Here is a 17,759-nt window from a genome sequence, read left to right on the forward strand (position 1 = left end):
CTGTTTTTGCTCCAAAGGTATTTCTTCATGGGATGTTAAATGTTGCTATTATATTTTATACCTCCAAGTTTAAGCACATAGGCTTTGCCACCTTCTAGTTCCATGCCATATGAAATACCAAAASAGAAAAACAGATGGCTTTTGGTCCTGCACTCCTGTTTCCCTGTCACTTCTCACATGATTATTATAACTGAATAGAAAAGAAATTATGTTTCTTACAGAACTACAAGAAACCTGTCTGCTAATCAGAAAAGACTCCACTATCTTCAGACGCAAATAACACTTTTCAATATTAAACATGCTTTACATAAAACATATCAGCAGGGTAGGTATTACAGTTGTATTATTAAGAGAAGAAATATGAGAAGTGGAATTATACATGCAGACGTGGAATCAAGTCCATGCTGTTGTCAGGAAATGAAGACTGCCAGGYATGGTGCAGCACAGGGCACACTTTCTGCCTCTCCGACATTCTAAAAAACTAAAAAGCACTGCMTCTCTGCTTTTAATTATTCTAATATGGCCAAAGACTTAGGGAAAATATTACTGCCTGCAATCTTTTAAAGAAACATACTTTGAAAGTGCAAGCTCTCCCAGTTTATTTAATTTGAAGAGCTTTTTGTTTATTCCGTAAGACRTCATCAACTTTGATCTTAAAATTGTTAGAAAGTCAACATAAAAAAAGATCACTTGTTCTTCTTTAAAGCACAGATTGAAAATTAGAAAATCTTTTCTATTCAGTTATTTCATTGCATGTGTACTGCACATTCAGTGTATAGTTATAGCTACACCATCTAGAACTCAAATAATCACCTATAGCTGAAATAATGGAGCTGGAACCTCAAATTTCAGGCTCTGGCCTGGGGATCTGGATATTTAAGTGCCATTTCTATTTCTGATACTAATATGATACATAGCGTGGGTGTATTTCTTAGCTTTGCTGTATCTTAGTTTAATCTCCTGATTAAAAGGAGTAACACGAATTAATCTGCTTCAGAGCTGTGCCGTTTATGTCCTAGAAGTGCTTTCAAATCATTCACAGATGAGTTTTACTTGGAAAGAAAGAAAAGGGCTTACTTCTCTTTTACCTGATTTTCTGATATTCACTGCAATTTTCTTCACTCATCTCAAACTCTTTTATTTATATTACTCTGGAATACAGAGTCCAGGCCTTGGTAGATTGCTCCTGCTCTGTGGCTTCTCAGGAAAAATTACCTGCAGTGCACCACCACCAGTTGCCACATGGTGCCATGGGGCTGGGATAGCTGGGTCACTTGATTGTCCTATTCAGCATCTGGGCCCTGGGGAGCATCTGAGCAGGCAGGAGGCCTCTCACATCTCATGGCTCTTCACTGCCTCCCCATCCCTCCCAACAGAATTAGAGCGTGCCTTGGGAGGACTACGCAAATCCACTTTCATCTCCAGCTTTCACCAAGAGCAAGGGGGCATTATTGTGAGGCTTTTCTCATGAGCCACTTGATGTAGATCACTTGCTGCTCAAGGCACGGCTATTTTTCTCTTCTTTAGAAAGTTCCGTGCACAGCCTGATGTCCTTTTCTATAAATGGCATAACTAGGCTGATTAGTAATAAAAGAAGGCTCCACCACCCACACCTGCTCAGTGAAACTCCATTCCTGCAGCTCCTTCCTGGTTTTGGAAGATTTATATATTAAGAAAAATTTTTAATTATAAAGTACATCAGTTCATCAAAATAAATTACAATTTCTCTGGTCCTGTTCTCTCCTCTACCACAAGTCTGACCTCAGAAGGATCAGAAGGCAAAGGTCTTGGGAAACTGCTTACACAAGAAGGCCCCTGTATCTTTCCCCTGAAAAAGGAKGCATTTTCCTCTTTGTGCATGAGGATGACCTTTGCCAGAAGTAACCATCCTGTTGACAGTTTACACAGTTTGAGAAGCTTGTGTGCTTAGCCTGTGGGCCTGTCCCTAACAACACATATCTTCCAGTTATTTTCCATGAAAGGTTCTTCCCTAAAGATGTGTGGAAGCAGCAGAGTTAGTTGCCTAAGCGTGGACCGGGGTGGAAATGCATTTTGTTCTAGTATTCAAATAATCAGCAATTCACCAGCCAGCCAGTTCCAGCTTTCAGACTCTGATTTAAAAGTTCCAGTGTTATAAAGAAGCTTGTGTTTTATCACTGGCAAAAACGAAAGCTGCATCCTCATCTGGCAATGATCAGTCTGGCTCCATTAACCTGAGTGCTGATTTACGCCTGCTGAGGATTTGATACATGGTGTGCAACAAGAGCTTGCAATATTAAATGCAATTATAAATAAAAGATGAAAACTCCATTGAGGGTCACTCCGTAATGTACCATTTGACCAACATTTTGCAGCAGACAGATTCAAGTTCTGAGGTCACATTTTCAGGATAAAATACACTTAGCAGTGTTTAGAATTTGTAATGGGATACAATGATTTGATAAAATGATCTGACACACTGAATCAAAGATGGCACACTTACCAACATTTTCCTTGCCCTTCCTTAAGAGGAATGAGGCATTTTTCTAATGTAATTAGAATAGCTATGATATTAAACAAATACAAAATAATAAGCAATATAACAATAAATTGTCTATTTTTATATATGAGCTACCCAATCATGCTACACCTAGTAGTGCAAATGTGAAGGGTAGAGGACATCAGTCCTTCACACTGACTTCTCCAGCATGTCCTAAAGAATCAGGCTATGAACAGGAGGAGCCACAGGTGTGAAATTTGATTTGTTTGTGATGTTTGAAAATATGTGTTTTGCCTCTCAGATGTCAGTCTGAATTTCACAGGAGGATGAAAACTATCTCAGGTTATGTTAATTTTCCTGCTTGAATCACCCTACATTGAATAACTTTCCTGTGGGAAGACCTGTACACCAGCCTCTGATGGGTTGATTTGATTTTATCAAAGGACCAAAACAATGAAAGGAAGCAGGCAGATAGGTTAGCCAGGAGCTGGTGGGGGCCTGCAGAAGTCTAGTTTTTTTGACATAGAGGAACCAGACGGTCTGTTCCCCTGGGCCACACACAGTATCCTATAGCAGCTCCTTCATCTCTTAGAGCATTGCACAGAAATCAGGGTTTTGGTTCAATTATCTCTATTTTTTTTTCTTCAGATGTATCACTCTTTCCTCCAAATCCTCACTCCATTCAACTCTCTCTTCCCATATCTCCTCCTAACTTTCACTTTCGTCCATGTTATCTTTTTCAGATTTTTTGCTGTGCCTTCTCTTTAGATTTTTGTGCTTTTTCTCCTTCCCTCTTTATTTAGTCTTACAATAAAGACTTACACTTACTTGTCCTTAAGAATATCCTCCAACAAGGAGAGGTAGGCCTATGAAGTACTTCTCTTTATCTAAAAGTTAAGCATAAAATAAGGAGCATAAAAAATGTCTTCACTCAATAAAAAACACAGAAAATGAGGCAAATGACACTGGGCAAGGTCTATCTGCAACTGAGCTAGTGATAAACAGTGACAAAGAAGCTAAATATTCCCAGGAAGAATGGGTAAGCTTGACTGAATCCAACTCCTGCTGTTGCACAACATCCATTCAGCCACCAAAAGTGACAGTGGAAAAGAATGTCCTCCCCAGAGCAGAGAGAGACCTATGTAGCACCGAATAGAGAAACAGGTGCCCCAGTGATTATTCCCTACTCTCCTCYCCCCACAGCAATGCCCAGCAGGGCTTGACAGCAGCAGAGAGGCTAGTCTACATGCAATATATTTGATGGCCTGTTCTCAAAAACATTATCCCTATTTTCTCCTTTCCCTCCTCTCCTGTTAAATATAGAGCAACCCACAAAGGCACTTCCATTCCAAGGAGCAATCTGCTGTTATTTTTTTTCCTGCCCCTAAATAAGTGCAGAATTAAAAAAAAAATTTTGGTGGAACTTAAATTCTAAAAGATGCATTTCAAGAGGGCTGAAATAGTTTGTCAGGGACTTAAAAAAAAAGAAAAAAGAAAAAAGAAATGAAACTTTCTAACCAGTTTTGGCTGCAGAATAGGAAACTATTGTTTCCTCCAGGTATTTTCATTACTATTTTCTTCATCACTCAGAACAGAGAAGGAAAGGAAGGTACAGCTTCAGCAGGTGTTGTCAGGGGAAAGGATCCCAAAACAGTTCTGGTACGATGAGGGACARCACACTGCAACGGTGGGGAAGGCAGTGTGTAAAAGAGTAGGGGCAAGGAAGGGAAACTTTAAACTAGCTTCACTATGGAGAAAGACTAACATGGGGTTATTCCACACCATTAGGAAAGCTTTGACATTTGTCAGCTTGAAACAGATGTAATACTGGAAAATACACATAAACATGCACACATCCCAAGAGGAATATCTCTTTCAGGTACAGCTGTTGTATGTGAGGACAGTCAGCTTGTGATGCTGCTGACAGAGGGCTAGGAAGTGATCAGTAGGCCTGCTGGTCTCTGCTGCTCGTGCAGTGGGTCATGACTGCTGCTGCTGAGAGTAATGTGAGGTGGGAGCAATGGCTTCACCTCTGTAGGCTCTCCACCAGCAACATGCCCAACAGAGATGGAGACAGCCATATAATGCTTTTCACTAGCAAATAATGGACTGGGAGGTACAGTTTTCACAGCGGCAGGCTTCAAGAAGAGATGAGTGCTTGCTATACCAGGGGAATCCTTGCAGGGCTACTAATGCAAAGAGTGGCAGTTGCCTTTCCCCAGCAAGAACAGCATCAAGCACAAACAAACACGCCTGCAGTTTTGCATGCAGACAGATTAGACTGAACTGGTTGAAAATAAGATACACTCAGCTGGCCAAGAAGGCACTCTGCAGTATGAGATAGACTTCAGGAAAGCTCAGAACAGAAAGCTGAACACAAACAAATATGGAAAACCTAAGGTAGAAACAGGAAGTTCAGGACAAGGCTAAATGAAATTCCTGATTTGATATTGAATTGTTCTGCAATTATTTTCTGCAAAAAAAGTTCTAGAAATCAAAGCGATCTTCAAATTTCATTGTTTTTGATGAAATTACATTTTTCTAAACAAAGGCTTTTATTGATTACATTCCTGCTCACTCCAGCTGTTCCCTTTGTTAGCTGAAAGACACGCCAGCAAACCCCTTGCTAGCTCAATTCCCGCCCTTGAATGGGCGTGAGACATGGTCTGTTTGCTCTCTCTGCCATCTCCTCAACTTGAGCTACTCTCCTTCTCCTCCCTGCTAGACTTAGAATCATAGAATCAGTAAGGTTGGAAGGGACCTCTGGAGATCATYTAGTCCAACCTCCCTGCTCAAGCAGGGTCATCTACAGCATGGTAGACAGGGTTGCATCTAKGTGGGCCTTGAAGATCTCCAGAGAAGGAGACTCCACAACCATTTCTCCCAGCTTGGGATCATCGGTAAACTGGATGAGGAGGCACTCTGTTCCCTCATCCAGGTCGTTGATGAAAAAGTTGAACAGGATGGGACCCAGTACTGAGCCCTGGGGGATGCCTCTAGCCACAGGCCTCCAACTGGACTCCCACTGATGCCAGTGATGACAACCCTCTGAGCTCTGCCTTTCAGCCAGTTCTCAAGCCACATCACTGTCCACTCATCTAAGCCACACTTCCTGAGCTTGTCTAGGAGGATGTTATGGGAGACAGTGTCAAAAGCCTTGCTGAAGTCAAGGTACACAACGTCCACTGCTCTCCCTCATCTGCGCAGCCAGTGGTTTCATCCTAGAAGGCTRTCAGRTTGGTTAAGCAGGATTTCCCCTTGGTGAATCCTTGCTGRYTRCTMCTGATCACCTTCTTTTTCTGCACATGCTTGGAGATGACATCCAGAATGAGCTRTTCCATCACCYTTCTGGGGATGGAGGTGAGGCTGACTGRTCTATAGTTGCCTGGGTCCTCCTTCTTGCCCTTTTCTTTTTGAAGACTGGAGTGACATTGGCTTTCTTCCAGTCCTCAGGCACCTCTCCAGTTCTCCAGATGATGKAGAGTGGYCTGGCAACAACATTGGCCAGCTCCCTCAGTACCCGTGGGTGCCTCCCATCCAGGCCCACRGATTTGTGGATGTCTAGCCTGCCCAGAAGCTCTCTAATCCTATCCTCCTCAACCAAAGGAAAGTCTTCCTTTCTCCAGACTTTCTCCCTYACATCCAGGCTACAWGATTCCTGGGGKCTGCCCTTAGCAGTGAAGACTGAAGCAAGGAAGRCATTCAGTAATTCTGCCTTCTCTGTAGCCTTTGTCACCAGGGCGACTTGACAGTTCAAGGCTTACTAAGCTTAGAGCAAATCACTCAGCAGCCACAGCTCCTGGAAGGCAAAACAGCAAAGTATTTGGCACGTATCACAAGCCCTCCTTTCCTCACATATTCCCCACATTTGTGCTGCTGATTCTATGTAAAAACCTTGCTGTTCTAGACCTRACCGGCACTCCCTGAACTACAACATTTAACAGGCTTTCTTTATTTCTTCCCTTCCCCAACTGAAATAGCTCACACTGGGAAAAGACATATTTTCTTTGGGGAAGGAGGTGTCTGATTCCCAACAGCCGCTTCCATTAGGCCAGACTGTATTAGCCACTTAATTTAATGTACAAGAGCTCCACTTAGGCCTTATTAATCATAAGGCTGGCAGACCAGTAAGGTTCATGATGTAGATTCCTAGCTTCAGGGTCTGGATTTTTTACAAGTACCCTCAGAGGGTCCATTGGTGGTTAATAGCATCCCACCTAAGACAATGTCCTCTCTGTCTGTTTCCTTTCTCAGTTCTTCTGTAGCTGGTTAGTAACATCAGGGCTAAGTAAAATAATCACAGTTCTTTCTTACCTGAATACTAAACTACARTCATACTGCTTAAAATACTTAGTATTTCTTTAGTTCTTTTTTTGTATAGTATAGCCCTACAGAGCTGTGATTCAGTGGGAACCCTGTTCATATAAATCAGATCAGACCTACAAATGCTGTATGTGTATTCTAGAGAATTAGTCAGAATTTAAAGCTCATTAGCATATGTCAGAGCCATCAAAAGATCTGCACGACACATAAAACATTTAGAAATAATTTCCGCAATGTTTTTTCATCTCTCCTTATTCAGCTGTTTTCCAAGTTTAAAACTACAATTTAAACCAGTATGGCTTTCGGGTTTGTGAATGTTTGCCTTTGTGGTTGTGGGTTTTATTTATGAGGTGCTATTTGAGACAAAAGTCATCCCAGGCTCATACTTTACTAGTTCAGTAAATTTTCCATACTTTAATGATCAAGCTGCATACTTTACTTGTTACTTTTTAATATACTTCAGYGATCAAATTGTATAGTGTAATGATACGTTTTCCTAATGTGCCTGAATGAGTTGCATACCTCATTAATTTAGTTACATACTTTGCAGGCCAGAMTTGTAGCATGTTTGGATGAGGTGAATAATTTAACAACCAGCCTTCTCCCRGAACCTGCACAGAAGCCCGTGGATATGTGTGAGCCCAGGGTGGGATGAAATTGCAAAGGCATGGGGAATTTTGTTTTGAACTCAAAWGGAAAACATCAGATTTGAGATCATCTGGAAGATAAATCACTGTGAACCTGGTTCACAAYTGTTTTTGTCTTTCAAAAAATGTTCCTACATGGATTAATTTGGGATTTAAATGATGAATTTATCCCCTCTTCCCGTGACACAGCACAGAAAAGTGTTCAAGGAGAATGTGTTATACCAAAACAAGTAGTAAAAGCTCCACTCCTTTCATGGACCAAGTACCTCCTGAAAGATGTGTGCCTTATTTTCTGCTAAGTTRAAGTGGAAAGTACTCAGGCTCTTGAAGGACTGTTAAAGAGATTACGAGTTAAAATGTACACTCTTGCAAAGTCTGATCCTGGGAGTGCACAGCTTGTTGAAGTTGTTATGAAGGCTTAGCACCTACTTGGAAAATGAAGAGACATTACAGCAAAATCTTTCCTAACAAAAATAGTCACCTATTCTGAAGTTAACACATAAGCCTGCTAATGGGTCAGTATTACAGCACACAAATACATTCTTAAAATAATTATACAGATATTTTATATTCCATACAATTGGTCTTTGTGCTGGTATGACTTAGTTGAAATTTACTGGAATTATATCAGCCTAAAAGCAGGATAAAGGGTAAAGACACAGCATTTTCTAACCTATACCAAGCATTCCAATGTTCTACACTTGAGAACCATGTAATCTATTATATCTGTTAAGATCGTATTTTAATTTTAATAAGATGAAAATATAAATATTTTAAAATCCCCAACTATTTTCAAGTAACTATAATTAAATGTAGCYCTGCCACTAAGGACAAAGTAACAGTTGCACTACTATAAATATTAATGCTAAATTTACAGAGAATAAAATACATTTAAGCAACCTTATAAAATTTTGAACGAAACTACACTTTTAATAAACACTCTGGTAAATCTATGCCTATTGGTAGCTGACACGCACATATAAAATCTATAAAACATTCCAAAAGTTGTAACACATTACAAACATTTTGAAGCAGTTTATGGGTCCTCCTTCATTTGAAAACTATGGTCCCTCTCTTTCCYCTCATGAATCACTGAAGCCCTGCAGTTATTTAAAGCTGAACAGACTTTCTGACTTGGATTATTAACAGACTAAGATAAAGACCTCACTGGTTTTTCAGTTTCTGCTTTATGACACAAGATTTAATTACCATATAGTTCTATACGGATTTGTTTTGCACAACATTCTGTTATTGCCATGGTAATAAAGTGGTAGGCCTTTCATATCATAGAGCCATAGAAGCAGTTAGGTTGGAAGGGACCTCTGGAGATCATCTAGTCCAACCTCCCYKCTCAGCAGGGTCACACAGAGCATAGTAGACWGGGCTGCATCCAGGYGGGCCTTGAAGATCTCCAGAGRAGGAGACTCCACAACCTCTCTGGGCARCCTGGTCCAGKGCTCTGTCACTCTCACAGGGAAGAAATTCCCCCTCATGTTCAGGCAGAACTTCCTGTGCTTCAATTTCTGCCCATTGCCTCTTGTCCTGACACACAGGACAACTGAAAAGAGTTTGTCCYCATCCCCTTGACACCCTCCCTTCAGGTACTTATACACATTGATAAGATCCCCCCTCAGTCTTCTCCTCCCCAGGCTGAAGAGGCCTAGCTCTCGCAGCCGTTCCTCATGGGGCTCCAGCCCTCTGATCATCTTTGTAGCCCTATGGCTGGACTGTCTCCAGTAGTTCCAYGTCTCTCTTATGGTTTTCCATTTGATGATGATTATTATTTTTCTCATTTTATTTGTGCTTCAAGAACATATTTTGAAAGTGAAACACAGTTATTTCTTAGAACATGAGATGCAGGCTACTACTGAAGTTCTTTAGAACTGCTAYATAGAAATGCTAGAATGCAGCTTTCACATGCTCAGTCAAATTCAGAAATGACCTGCAAAGTAATGCCATTTGTATTCCTTTACACTCAGACCTACTTACACCCACTTGCCGCTGGGTACTGCAGCCTAAGATGGGTGAAACTAGAGGAAAGGGAAGGACTGTGAAATTAAAATAGGGGAGAGATTGCTTTTACTTGCACCTTTYGATATGCTCCTGCTATTTACAAGTRCACTGAGGATTTCTGCACTTATAAAAGGATGTGAGCATGAACTGAAGAATCTGCTCTTGCAATCTGCACCAAGTGAACAAGACAGAGTGAGATACTGCAGATATAAATCTCTACCATAGAGAAAAAGTTTGGGTGAGYGTGGTACAGTTAACTATTAAGTGAATTTTGGGCTCTCTAATTTGAGTTGTCGCAAGATGCATATTCTGTTGCAAGAGCAACAGAAGATTCCACCCATGACTGCAGTCAATATTTTCTCCATACTTAGGTCCCCTGTACTTATGTCTCCATGCTAACACCTCTTCCTGCTACATGTACCCAGCTATTACTGTTTGGCACCAAGAACCTGGTGGGCTTCCCACTCTATCCACCTCCTGCTCATACAACACCTAACAGTTTGGAGAACAAAATTCTTTGGGCATATTTGGGTATCTAATATCCTACATCATCCATTTGGGGCAATTTGGCTGCATCTGTGGTCATGCTTTCAGCTTGCCACACGTACAGACCTATATGCCTATATAAGTGCARAGCTTAACCTTGGGGAATAGTATATAAGGAGGTTAGGACTTCATGCAGTTCAAGAGAGATCAACARAAAGATACATGAATTTATATGTTTAGTAGCCAACACATTAGATCTTATCTTAAAAAAAAATGTTAAAGCTTTGTACCTATTCTTACCTCTGAGTGGAATTTGATGTTTTCCAGAAAAATCTTCCAGTTTACTGTCAAATCCTCATAAAGTTTAAGTTTCTTGAGAAGGTGTTTGAATTGTTCGTCTGATAATTTAAAGCAGAAATGGTCCAGTACCTGCCGAAATTCCAGTGTTTTAATTACCCCAGTATCTTCTTTATCAAATATTGAAAATGCCTGAGAAGCAAAAATTCACATTACTTAAGCAAAGCTAAATATTCCAAATAGGTTTCTTTTTTAGTACCCATTTAGCAGTTTACATGGAAATACTTGAGACCTGTATGCCTTTTACAAGCAGGTATTTTATACACAAAGAAACAAAGAACATTTACTGGAATCCTACTTGGTTAAAAATTTATCATTTTTAAAAAACAAAATGCATTTTTTAAATAAGGCAAAAATAGCCTGTACTTTTGTGCCAAGTGCATATATAAACATGCAAATAAACAATAACCTGCAGTAAGAGCAGAAAGGCATCATACCAAGCATCCAAATATTCCAGAACAGGCAATGGCTAAGACAAGAGAGGAAACAAACAAAAATATTTGAGGGCTGCCTTAAATAATTTTTATTTTAAATATTTTTAATTAAACTCATCTGAGCATATTTATTTGCCTTTCCTTACCCAAAGAATAATAACTCTCACTGCCTGGGCAAGTTTATTTTTCTCTGTCTATGCTACAAAGGACTTGATAGTCCTTCATTCTCATTAGACTAGTTTCAACTCATTCTAAAGGCTTGCTTGTTCTGGTCTTGTCTTCCCTTGCATAATGCACCCTGCCTATCCTTCGTGGGAGCTTTCCAAAAGTTTCCCAGGGGAGAACAGATTAGGTTTATCACAGTTGCAGCTGGAGAGTATTTCAGAATTAGGAATAACAACTGTTCAGGCAAGAGAGCAATTCAGTTGAGTGAAAAAAGCACTGAGATCTAGAAAAGCCGTGGTTCATATCCTCTCTCAATCCACCTGGTTGCTATCAATTTACTGTGTTTTCTTGCTTTATTCTGCTATTTACTTATAATATTGTACATATAAATCATTAATGTCATAAATGTAAACGAATATTGCACCACTCAAAACTTAAGGTTAAAGTTCTATTAGTCTTCTAGCAACGCAGCATATGGGTATAATATAATCTTTTTTTATATTTATAAATAATGGGTTTAAAGATGTATATTTTTATGTACATGAACCATGCTGAGTGGCAAAATAAATACTACAATATCAAAATAATATTGGAAAGGAATCCTTGGAATATGAAAGAGGATCCTTTAGCTTCTTAAGATATTTTGATCTTCACTTATATATTGAAGATCTTATGGAAAAAAAAAGCACTGGGCATACAGTATGCACTGTGCTGAAGTATGGTGAAAATGAGGGGGAAATGATTATACTGACAGAGAGGACCAATCRGAACTCTTTAACTATTTGGTATAAAACTTCAAAGGTTTGTAGAAATGTTCTTTGAATCTAGCTGGACTCCGTGAACTGTGCTTTTAGTCTTGCCTCTTTCTAACAAAGTATTTTGTTAAAAGCTTATGCTGCATAGTGTCCCTCATCACATATGTAGCAACAACTATTATTCAAAAAATGGCTCAGAAGCAAAGGGAGAACTTTATATACACCTCATATAAAGGAAGTGAGAAAAGTTCTGCTTTTCCATAACATGGTGGACAAACTGTGACTCCCCATGGAGAAACTGTGTTAGTCTCTAAAGTTATTTTAAACACCTACTGGCATTCTAAAAGATYAGATGGATATTTTGCTCATGCTAGAGGTCATCTTCAAATCATACACTCAGTAGACAAAACTGTGACCTTTCCCTTTCCAAGGCATCCAAGGACGAGAAGACAGATATTGTCCTCCAGAAAGCCTCATGTCCCCCATTAAAATTTAAAAAACACTAACCCATGCTATTGAATTTATCTATTTCTTATTTTAATAATGCAGAGCACAGTAAGGATTTTTTGCTTTACTGTGAAAAACGTAAGGTGACTATATTAATACTTCAGTATCCTGTTTAATAATCATCAGGCTATCTGGCCAAAAATGTCAAGATGACCCCAGTAAGTTTATAAACATTACAGGAGTCTCCAAACAGTATGAAAAGAGGTTTATTTAAAGAAACAGCATCTCCTGCGGTAACACATTTTTTTTTTTCACCACTGACACCATTAGTGACATCTTTGTTGGAAGTCTGTGTTATTTTTACCTACGTGATAAGAGTCCATAGATTGAGACTTCATAAATGCAGTCATTGATGAAAGGAAGGGTCTACGCCTGTTCTCCTCCCTGTCACTCCCCCTTCCCCTCCCTTGTGCTGACAGCAGCTCTCATGTGCCCATGCAAAACTGATTAGGATTTTGTCAAGTTGAAGCTCCCTGACCTGGATCACTGGGCAGGAGCACAAGTACTAGTATTGCACAAGGCAGGTGGGAGGACCACATTGTTGGGGAACGGGGGGTAGTGAGACCATTTTTGGAGGCAGAAACCTGCCTCTAAAGCCCTGGGCTTAAACTGGGTCTCTCACTGGCGGTGCAGCTGACATGGCTCTACAGTTCTTTGTGACAGGAATGTTTTCTTTAGAGTCTTTCTGATTATTCTTACCCACGCTTTAAAACAATCTTACTGTGGCATCAAAAACTATTTACTCCCAGAGGCTACCATGTTTCTGCAGACTCAGACATAACAGTCTACAACTACTTAATATACAGCATTTTTCATTCAGAGGTTTCAAAATTCTAGAGAAAAGTGGTTATTTTTATTGTCCTCATTTTACAAATAGGAAAACTAGGGAACATGCTGCTGACTGCTAAAGCACCTTATCTCTCTATGCTAGAATGAGAAGTGGACAAGAGCACATAGGTAGTTGCAGAGGCCCACCTGACCAGTGCTAACTTCTGCAGCCATGGTAATGCGTTCACATCTGATTGTACGTCTGTATCCTCAGTAGTTGCATGATCCTTCCATCTTACACTGATAAACCATAATGCCTGACTGCAGTAGCACATCATGTCTATGTGTAATAAATCTTAGCTTAAGAAACTCCAAAGAGCTATTTGGAAGAGATGTATTATTTACATGCCTTGCACACAATTCAGAGACAGCTGGAGGAGAATGTCATTTTTCCACAGGCCAAGGTTTTTGGTAGCATGCAGTTAGCAGCAGAAAAGTTTCTAAGCCTTTAGGCTAGTCCTCAGTCAGGCAGGAAAAAAAAAAGATTAAATAAAATGTGATGACCACATGAAACTTACCTTGTACAACAAATCATAAGATGATGCAACTATTTCTTTTATCTTAATTAGAGTCTTTTCTAAGCTGAGAGCTGCAAAGCTTGCAGGTGGTACAGCCTGCTTTTGTCTCTGTTGGTATTTAGATGCTCTGCCATCATCAATTGCTCTCAGGAAATCAAAATAAGAGAGCTTGCTGTCATGAATGCTGATTCCTAACCTAAAGGAAAAACACAGAAGGAGTATCAATGATTTTAAATAATTATCTCACTGTTGTCTGTACTGATTAATTATGATGATGCATTATTTGTACTTCAGCTGCACTTCAGGATATGCCTGTGCCATCAGTGTTTAGTCCTATCAGTGCCAGCCCAAGCTCTTTCTTAAGTCTCAGACATCACTCCTCTCAATTAATGCAACTACACTCTCAGACACAGATTTAGGGCAATCTACAGATGCCTAAGAGGAGAGTCTGGGCTCATCCAGTGCTTTAGCCTGAGCCAAAGTGCACAATGTTCCAGTCCATCAGCATTCATCTGATGTTTTTTAAGCACAGTACTGTGTTTTGAACTCAACTTACTGCTGAGCTTACCATCATGAGATGTGGACAGACAACATGTAGCCTCTCAACCCTGTCCTAGGATCTTCTCTTCCTGTCACACTGTAAATACAGTCTAACAGGCTCTGCTGAGGTGCAGATCTTCATTATACCAAGCACTGGTACCTGCCTTTACTTTCTATTTTGTAAAAGTACCTTTGGCTTGCAGATTGCAAAGGAGCTCTAAAGTGCTGCTCAAGCCTGCCAGTTTGTCATGATTATCACAATTTCTAGAGAAAGAAGCAGTACCACAAGTAATCTGGTAAACTGTTGCTCAACACAAGCTAGTATATCTACTACAGCTCTGTGGTACACTGCATGGGTCTACCAGCTCCTATCTCTACTCACTCAGTTTCTCTACCTACAGTAAGAAACCAAACTGGTTTCCATACAAGTTCCTCCTCATGTTTGTGACAGAAGAACATAACTTTCTTCTGAACCTGTATTTCACTTTGCATGGTAGGGCAGGCAATTTTAGAGGTTCTTGTCCCTGGTGTCAGTAGAAGCAGCTCAAAACTTTTAACCTAAACTGTGGGCAATAAAATGCCAAGTGATGGACAGGACTTAGCCTCACTGTCTCAGGCAGTGGCCCTCCCTCCTTTGGTATACCTGCTGAGCTGCAGAGAAGGGCTGGTACATTCGCCCCAGCAGCTGCTGTCTCTGGCTTGCAAAGCACTTTGCTAAGGAGGTCTGTTCTAACCATTTGTGAACAAGTTATACATAAGAGCCCAGCCCAAAGTTGCTCCAGACTGCTCTCACAACTTCTGAATTTCTGTCTGTCAGCTTAAGCATCTGCTGGATCACTGACACTGCAGAGTTTCACATTCTGTCACATCAGAAATTCAGAGRGTTATGTATCTGACTAGAGATAGCTCCAGGTAACAACAGTGAATATATTTTTGCATCAAATATCAGCATGGGGAAAGATGAGCTCTTGCATTTGATTTTGGAATCTTTTGTAGAGGACTTTGTAACAAAACTAAATTAATTTCTATACAAGAATGCTTTACCACAAAAAGATTGRAATTAAAGCAAGTTTAAAATATGCAGCAAAAATATGAAAATAAAGGTTATTTAGCATCAAAGATTAAGTYGGGATGAATATCCATTTTAACTATAAAATGAAAAAATTACTACTATCTTCCAATGTCCTGTGGCATGTTACCACTCAATGAAATGACAACTGGTACATTTACAACAAATAAAAGGAAAGCTTCGAACCTGTTTATGAGCCCGTAGAACTCATTACCACACAGGAGTACAATAGTAGGGACATGTTCTACRTTTGCTTACCCAGTAAGTATCCAGTGTAGTCAGTTTATGGAATTTCCTACCATTGAAAGACAGAGAKTCTACAGGCTACATTATACTTAGGTTTTTTTGATATAGACTTACCAACTGCAAAGGGGTTTTTAATAGACTTCATTAACTTTAAACGCAGTTATCAGAACTGTAGATTGTTTACATACAGGTAATAGGTAGAAAATTGCTGTGCTGCAGGGGAAAGGGTGGACTTTTTCATGCTTGCGCTAAGCTTTCGAATGAGAGTTACAGTCAAAGCAAGTCCTAGAGAGTCAAGCCTTGATAGCAAAGTTGGCCTCCCTACGTAATAAATTTCTTGTGTAAGACTGAATTGCTGTAATGTACTTTTATCATCTCTTTCACTGGGGACCAATGCTTCAGCTACCAATCACYGGAATATCCAGTTACAAAAATGTCTAATTAATGGCGAGAGCCAGTAAAACAAAGAGGACGCTTTATAAAACAGGCTGGAAAAGAAATTAACGACAGATCCAATATCTGCTAGTAAGAAAAAAATATTCAAGAGCCCTGATTTTGCATCTTGCAGCTGCACAGCACTCCCACATACCACCCATGTCAAGCTGGCTCCAATAGTGGAGACAGTGTGTGGAAAAGGAAATAATCAACACCATTTCAGCAGAAAAATAAATTGCCAAGTGGGCATTAAAATTTTAGTAATAAAACTAAATGCATATGCTAATCTACTCTGTATTATTTAGAAAAGACTATTTTGGATCAAGAAAGGAATAATCTGCACAAAATTACAATGAATAGAGGTGTTTATCATCAAGAGGTCTTTGAGAAAGAAACAAGCAGCAGATTCTTATTAGGGTTTCAATTCATAAAAAGTTGATCACCCAATTAAAGGTGAACTGTGAAAAGACTTTGTTAATTTTATTTCAAAAAAAGAGTCTGGTCTGGCAAGCTCTAGACCACAAAGCCCAGTGCTGCCAAGAATATGATCTCTGTGGGGCTGGGAAAATCCCTACTATCTAATGCTGGAGCAGGTCCTTTGTGTTCTTCAGCCTCTACATAAGAGAATTTTCTTCTTGGTCATATTAACACACAACATCAAATGCACAGCTTTGCATGGCAGCAGCATTTGAAAATTATTACTATTTTATAACCTGATATAATTCTGTTTCTATTTGGAACAGGACCTCTTTCACGCATTTGCTCTATTAAATCAAAATAAATGAAGAAAACAAACTAGCAAACATACATACACAGAACATTGTAAGAAGCCATTTCACTCTCATTATCTGCAGAACCAACARCCTAGAAAGATTTTTCACTCATATGCAGTTTTAAGCATATGGGTGCCTCCATTACTTTTAACAGAGCTTCTAACGTGTTTAATGTTGAGTACAAGCTTACAGCCTTTGCTAGATGTGACCAGAGAGAAACGTAAGAGATAATCGTACAAACCCATTTAGAAGACCATTGAACTGATCGTAGTCAAGGAAATAGTTGATTTCTTGCAGTATCTTGTGCAGGTCACATACTGTTATGTAGCCATCTCTATTTTTATCCATTTTTTGAAAGACCTGGTTGAAATCTTGGAGGTAATCCCTAAATTTACTCCTGAAAGAGAGCAATTTTTTTTAGCTCCTTTGTTAAATAAGATGAAAAGGATAAAAACAAATATACAAAATAGAGGTGGAAGAGCAGAGAAGATCTTAAGATCTTGAGCTTAYTTGTGTGTGGTAAGTTCATATAGTTTATCCAAAGACTGATAAAAAAATTATTGTAATGCCAAATTGTTTCCAAGAAAACTTCATGTTTTCTCTCTCCCTTCCCCCTACTCCCSGCTATTTAATTTGCACACAGAATTGTATAGGTAAAAACTCCCACTGTAAACAAATGACTCTTGGATGATTAACTGATTACTATGCCCATTCAGAACTGCAGACACAAAAGATAAAGAACTATCTTTTACAGTCTGTCCCGATCAGAGATACAAAACATACAGCTGTTAAAATGATAAAGCTTTGGTAAAATACTATCTACAAATTGAAGCTCCTGAAACTTTGATATAGTAAAAGGAACTATTTAACAAAAACAATTAGACCTGAGCAAAACTGAAGTAGTGCAGGGTCTGATCCATGCCCAAGGGAAGACATGCAGCACTCCTACTGGCTTATGTGGGCTTTGTAACAGTACCTTAAAACTTCCCAAGACATTACCGTTTCCTGCACACTASCAATTTCAGGCCTTAAAACATTGGCTCTTCTTCCCACTTATTTTCTCACATCTCAATGACATCAGCAACCATTTGATGAAACTTTGGAAACCCAAGCAATATCCCTCCCAGCCTYTTAACTCTTGAGTCAATACATGCCTCTTCACATATTGGCTCAAGAGRACCAGG

General features: G+C 39.5%; 1 protein-coding gene across 1 annotated transcript in view; it reads right to left on the minus strand.

The window, feature by feature from the left end:
- EFCAB6 (EF-hand calcium binding domain 6) overlaps positions 1-17,759 on the minus strand; it is a 109,479-nt gene that overhangs the window by 13,178 nt on the left and 78,542 nt on the right. The window contains exons 22-24 of the mRNA XM_085324440.1: positions 16,817-16,972; positions 13,513-13,708; positions 10,249-10,437 (exon numbers count right to left, since the gene is read on the minus strand). Coding sequence (XP_085180566.1) covers positions 10,249-10,437; positions 13,513-13,708; positions 16,817-16,972 — 541 coding nt within the window. The remainder of the gene's footprint in view (positions 1-10,248; positions 10,438-13,512; positions 13,709-16,816; positions 16,973-17,759) is intronic.

The sequence above is a fragment of the Rhea americana genome, unplaced genomic scaffold (genome assembly GCF_003343005.1).
Source record: "Rhea americana isolate MKP2758 unplaced genomic scaffold, rheAme1 scaffold_91, whole genome shotgun sequence".
Lineage (NCBI taxonomy): Eukaryota > Metazoa > Chordata > Aves > Rheiformes > Rheidae > Rhea > Rhea americana.